The sequence below is a fragment of the Carcharodon carcharias genome, chromosome 10 (assembly GCF_017639515.1).
Source record: "Carcharodon carcharias isolate sCarCar2 chromosome 10, sCarCar2.pri, whole genome shotgun sequence".
In the NCBI taxonomy this organism is placed as follows: Eukaryota; Metazoa; Chordata; class Chondrichthyes; order Lamniformes; family Lamnidae; genus Carcharodon; species Carcharodon carcharias.
The window spans coordinates 162,613,908-162,621,373 of record NC_054476.1 but is presented as its reverse complement, the minus strand read 5'-3'; the positions used below and the strand labels follow the sequence as shown (position 1 = coordinate 162,621,373).

Below are 7,466 nucleotides of genomic sequence, written 5' to 3'. Positions count from 1 at the left end.
AAAGTAAAATTCTAAATATCTGTTACAGACTTCACAATTTAAACAAAAAAGTCATTGATAAAAGCCCACTTAAATTTATTCAAGTACTTAATCCTTTATAAAACGTGTATTCATAGCCCCCACATCAAGAGACAGCTAATCCCTTAATAAACTCTTGGAGCCAATCAAACGGTCAACTTACATTCCTTCCCCCCCCCCCCCCCCCAACTCTAATAATGGCAGATTGTGGAAGCAGTTAAGTAGTAATAATACTACAATGATATCTCTCAGGCCTATGACAACAAACAGCTATTGAAATTGCAAGCACCATTTTCTTCCAACTCAGAGACACACCAAGTGTTTTTCTTTCAAAATTTAGAGCAGGGGATTTAAATAACCTGACAGCTTGACAGTTCCACAGATCTATTCCACCTTTTATGCACATTCACATCTACTCCTAAAAAATGTAAGTCACACAGTGTGGGAAACTGACCTCGCTCCAGTAAAAATGGAGTCTGCTTGAACACAGCTCTGAGTTCAAATGGCCCTGCTGAGTTCAGTTTTCCCACATGTGCGAATCACGTCCTGTCCCCTCCCCACCCAGAAGCTGGGAATTCTGTGACAAGTAATGCGCTCCTGATTCCCCAAAGCCTATCCGCCATCTACAAGGAACAAGTCAGGAGCGTGTTGGACTACTCCCCATTTGCCTGGATGAGTGTGGCTCCAACAACATTCAAGAAACTTGACACCACCCACATCAAAGCAGCCACAAAAACACAAGAAATAGGAGAAGTGGACCATATGGCCCATCGAGCTTGCTCCATCATTCAATAAGATCATGGCTGATCTTGGGCTTCAAGCCCATTTTCCTGCCTGCTTCCCGTATCCCTTAATTCCCAGGGAAACCAAAAATCTATCTATCCCAGCCTTAAATGTATTGAACAATCCACATCCCACTGGGGTAGAGAATTCCAAAGATTCACAACCTTTTGAGTGAAGTTATTTCGCCTCATCTCAGTCCTAAAAGATTGGCCCCTCATCCTGGGACTGTGCCCCTGTGGTTTAGACTACTGAACAAGTGGAAACAATCTCTCAGCACTCCCTATCAAGCCCCTTCAGAATTTTTTTAGGTTTCAACTCCAAAGAACATAAGCCCAAATTACTTAGCCTCTCATCATAGGACAACCCCCTCATCCCAGGGACCAATTTAGTAAACCTTTGTCTCCAATGCAAGTATATCCTTTCTTAAATGTGGAGACCATAACTGCACACAGTATTCCAGATGTGGTCCCACCAAACTCTGTACAATTGTAGCAAGACTTTTTATTCTTGTACTCCAATCCTCTTGCAAACAAGGCCAACATGCCATTTACCTTCTTAATTGCTTGCTGCACCTGCATGCTAATTTTCTGCATTCCTTGTTCAATTGTTCCTTGCTGTATTCTCATCCCAAAGTACATGTGAAGAAATACTACCTTGAAAATATAGAAAAAGTACAAAGAAAGGAATTGAATTCAAAAAGTCTGATCATATTAAAAAGTAATGGTTTTGATGCTGTACCAAAGAATAACAAGGTACTCCCTTTCTTAGATTTCAGCTTTGGCTCGTTAATAGCACTTGTGCCTCTCTGAGTCAAAAGATCATGCACTCAAGACCCAGCCTAGAGACTTGAGCACATAATCTAGGATACAGATGAAATGTTACAGAGGAACCTATTTGCCCTCTCAGGTGATGTGAAAATCCCATGTCAATATTCAAAGGAGAGTAGTGCAAGTTCTCTTCATATTGTATCTAACATTTATCCTGCAAACAACAGCTGAATGCTATTTATCTCATTGCTGTTTGTGGGACCTTGCTGTGTGCCAGTTGGTTATCACACTCCCTCCATTACAGCAATGATGCTTCCAAAGTACTTGATTGGCTATACAATGTTTTGGGATGGCCCATGGTTGTAAAAGGCACTATATGAATGCAAGTTCCTTCTTGTTACCTGAATTTTTTATATTGTTGAGTATCTTGAGTGGAAATTGATGTAATAATAAAAGGTTTTTAATACAACAATACAACTAAGAAATAAGTTGAGAAATGTATCAGATGTTAATAATAATTTAATTTATTTCTAGCTTATATCGATCTGTTTGTTTCAATTCATTTTCAGTTTTGAACATCTACAGTTGAATCTAAGATTGTAAGATTACAAATGCTTACATTTCTTATTGATTTTAATTGCTATTATTATCTTATGATGAATATTTTGGTTAATTTTGTATATATCAAAATGTGTAAGAAAAAGGGCTAGAGAGTGGAGCAATTTTTTACTTTTGGTGTCAACTGTCACAGAATCACAGAACTGCTACAGCGCAGAAGGAGGCCACTCAGCCCATCATGTCTGCACTGGCTCTCCAGATGAGCAATTCACCTAGTCCCATTCGCCCGCCTTCTCCCCATAACTTTACACATTCATCCTTTTCAGATAACAGTCTAATTGCATTTTGAATGCTTCAGTTGAACCTGCCCCCACCACACTGTCAAGCAGTGCATTCCAGACCTTAACCACTCACAGCATGAAAAAGTTTTTCCTCATGTCACTTTTGCTTCTGTTGCCAATTACTTTAAATCTGTGCCCTCTCATTCTCAATCCTTTCACGAGTGGGAACAATCTTTCCCTATCTACTCTGTCCAGACCCCTCATGAAATTGAGTACCCCTATGGTATCTCCTGTCAGCCTTCAATTCCTCATGGAAAACAGTCCCAACTTCTCTAATCTATCTTCATTACTGCAGTTCCTCATACCTGGAATCATTTTCATGAATCTTTTCTGTACCCTCTCCAATACCTTCACATCTTTCCTAAAATGCGGCAGCCAGAACTGGTCACAATACTCCAGCTTTGTCAGCTTAAAAATTATTAATAACATCTGATACATTTCTCAACTTATTTCTTAGTTGGTCTTGTATCAAAAATCTTTTATTATTACATAAATTTCCACTCAAGATACTCAACAGTCTAAAAAATTCAGCTAACAAGAAGGAACTTGCATTCATATAGTGCCTTTCACAACTTGCATTCATATCACGTCTTTCACAACCACAGGGCATCCCCCGAAACATTATACAGCCAATCAAGTACTTTGGAAGCATCATTGTTGCAATGGAGGTAATGTGGTAGCCAACTGGTGCACAGCAAGGTCCCACAGACAGCAATGAGATCAATGACATTCAGTTGTTGTTTGTGGGATTAATGTTGGATAGAATACAAAGAGAACGTGCACTGCTCTCCTTTGAATATTGACATCGGATCTCCTCATCACCTGAGAGGGCAAATAGGTTCCTCTGTAACATTTCTTGTGTACCCTAGACTATGTGCTGTATAGCAAGGACCAATTTTAGAGTAAATCACTGTATTTGCTGAACCTCACTTCTAAAGACTACCATACACTACATTATTATAACTGTTCTGAAAGGTACCAGTTTTTGTCCTGCCTAGGCAAATTTTGTGCCAGATTATAAACAATCTTGTATCGTAGATTCACATAATGTGGAAGTACATTATGACTACCCAAAACTAATTTCAGATGGATGTTTACTGGCCATGGCTGGATTGAAGCTAAGATCCCTAAGTCAAAAGAATAATATGCTAACACAATGCACTAACCGAAACTTTAAATAGCTGTTTTAAACTTTTTTCTGAGACACAATGAAATTGCTATCATTTGTCACCCAAAACCCAAGACTGGGTATGGCAGAGGAACACAGGAAGGGCAGTATGCCATTCAGCCCCTCAAGCTTGTTCTACTATTAAATTAAATGATAGTTAATCTGTATCTTAACATGCCCTTGCCTAACAGTTATCTCAGTTTTGAAATTTACTGTTGAACAAGCCTCAACTGCTTTCAGGGGGAAGAAGTTCAACTTTCTACTCCCTTTTGTGTGAAGAAGTGCTTCCAGACATTCAACTTTGAACTCTAATTTTAAGGTTATGGTCCCTTGTTCTGGACTGCCTGCACCAGAGGAAATAGTTTATCCCTATTTTCAATAGAAATCCTTTAATAATTTTAAACATTTCAGTTAGATCACCTCTTAATCTGTCCAATTAAAATATGAGTAGAGCATATTTATTGGTTGTCATAGTAAATTTGGTGCACATATACTTGGTGTTGGCTATCCTAAATGCAGTCAAACTTTGAACTGGCCATTTGTTTAGTAAGCTAATTGGCAAATCTATGATTTAAAACATGGAGAAGAAAATTGTAATTAGAGTTACAGTATAGTGAGGAAAGTAAAATATATATATGAACATTTGAATTAGGAGCAGGAGTAGGCCATTCGGCCCCTTGCCATTCTGGACTGCTCTGCCATTCAATAAGATCGTGACTGATCATATTGTGGCCTCAACTTCACATTCCCACCTATCCCCGATTACCTTTGTCTCCCTTGTTAGTCAAGAATCCTCCTACCTCTGCCTTAAATATATTCAATGATCCTGCCTCTATTGCTCTCTGGGGAAGAGAGTTCCAAAGACTCATGACCCTCTGAGAGAAAAAATGCTCCTCATCCCTGTCTTAAATGGGTGACCCGTATTTTTAAACTGTGTCCCCAGTTCTCGTCTCTCCCACAAGGGGAAACATCCTTTTAGCATCCAGCCTGTCAAGTGCCCTCAAGATCTTATCTGTTTCAATAAGGTCACCTTTCATTCTTCTAAACTCTAATGGAATGAGAGCAGAATGAGAACTTCACTTAGATTTTAGAAGTGTGTTCTCTCCATCACAATTTCAAATGAGGATATTTTCCTTATTTCTGATTAGCTGAACTGCCTTTTGCAACACCATAAAGGGCTATTCCAATACTAGATCAGACTTAATATTTAGCTACTTTGACTACTATTTTCTACTTTTCAGTGGCAAGCTGTTATATTTACTAGAAAATTTCCTGTTATCTTTTGAATTTAAAAACATGTAAATATGAAGTTCAGAATGTAACTAAATCTGTTTCTAAACTTCTTTTATTTTTTAAAGCCAAGCCTTCTTGCTCATCCCAGGCTTATTTAGATTTCCATGTTGCAACTTGCCACATTCCTTTTCATCAGGATACCTTCTTATGCTTTCTACTGATTCAGATTCAAATGATACTGCTGCTTGACTTGGGAGGTAGTCTGGTCTCTGCTCCAATAATCCTGCTGATGATTTCAGTATTAGTTTGTCATAAAATGAATCTTTTAGTGCTAATATGAAAGGGTTTTGCTGTGAATACCGATGCACTATTTCCCTTTGTTTCTTCTTCTTGCAGCAGGGTGAACAAGTAGTGCATAACACACGCGCAATGTAGACCCAACCCAAATAATGGAGCTCAACAATGTTCAGCAAGAAGCACGCAAGACTGACACAAAACATAAAGTTCAAAAAGATGGTCTTTTCTGTTGCTCTGGATATGAAGCAGTCTGTTTTGGTTGGACATGGATAGGTCCAACACACAAACAAACATGGAACATTAAATCCATACAGATAGTACTGTCCCAACAAAAACGTTATCTCCATAACTGCTCTCAGCATTACATGTATAATATATACAGTTAAAACTTTATTTGATAGATAGATTGGATCACTGTTTCTATTGCTTTTAATATGTTCAACTTCATAGTCGCCATCTCTTCGATAAAATTCGATTTCCTGAGAGTCGCTGCCAAGTGATCTTTGATTTAAGGTTTCAGTTTCTGGAAGGCGTCCACTAGTTATAGAATTTTTTGACAATTCCAGTGCACTCACATTTTCCATTTCATGTTTTTCATCCTTTGCTATTTTGTGCAGGACATACACTATGTAGAAAATGGATGGTGTTGAAACCAGAACAATTTGGAAAACCCAAAACCGCAGGTGAGAGATAGGTGCAAAGGTGTCATAGCAAACATTGTTACAGCCTGGCTGGCGGGTATTACAGGTAAATTTGGACTGCTCATCACCATACACTGCATCGCCGACTAGTGTGACCAGCAGAATACGAAAAATTAACAACATTGTCAACCAGATCTTCCCAACCACAGTGGAATGATTCTGAACCTCAGTCAGAAGGCGGCCAAGTAATGACCAATCACCCATTTTTTATCTGTAGGAAATAAAGAAGATTTTATTGATATCGGCCGAATATGGTATAATGTTAATTTTACCCAATATGTGACTGAAGGTAAATGTTTCTTTGAAAAGGCTCTTCTTTAAGTTATTAATTATGTTAACTCAAGAATAATTCACCATGGATATTTGAGTTTTAAGTAATACAAATAATCAAAATTTTAAAGTGGTTAAAGAATATGCGTAGTTAATGGTTTAGTGCCGTGCTGTGGAAATGACTGCGTAACATTATTTCCAATTGAGTTCACAAATTACATGAATGATGCTGTTAGATGCAATTCATACAAGTTACATGATGAATAAGCACTCCTGTTATAACACAATCATTTCACTTCACCATAATATTTTTTTAAAATCAAGGCTTATTTGTATGCCTTTGCTTACCTAGACACAAAGCATCACTCAGCTCAAACCCATAATGCAGTTTTACTTGTACTGCTGCTATGTTGTTAAGATGCCCAGGAGATGTATTGTCAATCCAATGATACCAAACCAGTTTGCATCGTACAACAGCAAATTCAAAAATCAACGGCTGAAGTTAATACTTTGTAAAATTACTTTGCCTGATTTGGGTAGATATTATATTTTAACTTTTCTGATTGGAGTATTCCAGATTGTACATTTTCAATCAGGTACATCCAAACAAATTCATGACATGTTCCCAGGACCTGATGGCCCACATCCCAGGGTCTTAAAGGAAGTGGCAGCGGAGATAGTGAATGCATTGGCTGTAATATCCCAAAATTCACTGAATTCTGGAAAGGTTCCAGTGGATTGGAAAATGCTAATATAACACCCTTATTCAAAAAGGGGGGAAGGTGGAAAGTAGGAAACTATAGACCAGTTAGTTTAACGTCTGTCGTTAGGAAATTGTTGGAATCCATTATTAAGGAAGTAGTAATGGGGCATTTGGAAAGTCAAAACGCAATCCATCAGAGTCAGCATGGCTTTATGAAGAGTAAATCGTGTTTGACTAATTTGTTAGAGTTCTTTGAAGATGTGATAAGCAAAGTGGATAATGGGGATCCTGTTGATGTAGTATATCTGGACTTCTAGAGGGCCTTTGATAAGGTGCCGCACAAAAGACTAATACACAAGATAAGATCACACAGAGTTTGGAGTAATATATTAGCTTGGGTAGTGGATTGGCTAACCAACAGAAAACAGAGTCGGGATAAATGGATCTTTTTCTGGATAGCAAGCTATAACTAGTGGGGTGCCACAGGGTTTGGCTCTTGTGCCCCAACTATTTACAATCTATATTAATGAGTTAGATTCAGGGATAGAAGGTACTATAGCTAAATTTGCAAATGACACCAAAATAGGTGGGAAAGTAAGTTGCCATGAAGGAATAATAAATTTACAA

At 38.1% G+C, this 7,466-nt stretch overlaps 1 protein-coding gene across 1 annotated transcript; it reads right to left on the bottom strand.

The window, feature by feature from the left end:
- Positions 1-4,987: 4,987 nt before the first annotated feature.
- LOC121282914 (gap junction Cx32.7 protein) lies at positions 4,988-6,070 on the bottom strand. Its single transcript, XM_041196725.1, has one exon. The coding sequence runs from the start codon at positions 6,068-6,070 to the stop codon at positions 4,988-4,990; it is 1,083 nt and encodes a 360-aa protein (XP_041052659.1).
- Between the last annotated feature and the right edge of the window lie 1,396 nt (positions 6,071-7,466).

What these genes read in the sequence shown, in the direction of transcription:
- LOC121282914 (XM_041196725.1), bottom strand. Translation starts at nt 6,070, where the DNA reads ATGGGTGATTGGTCATTACTTGGCCGCCTTCTGACTGAGGTTCAGAAT.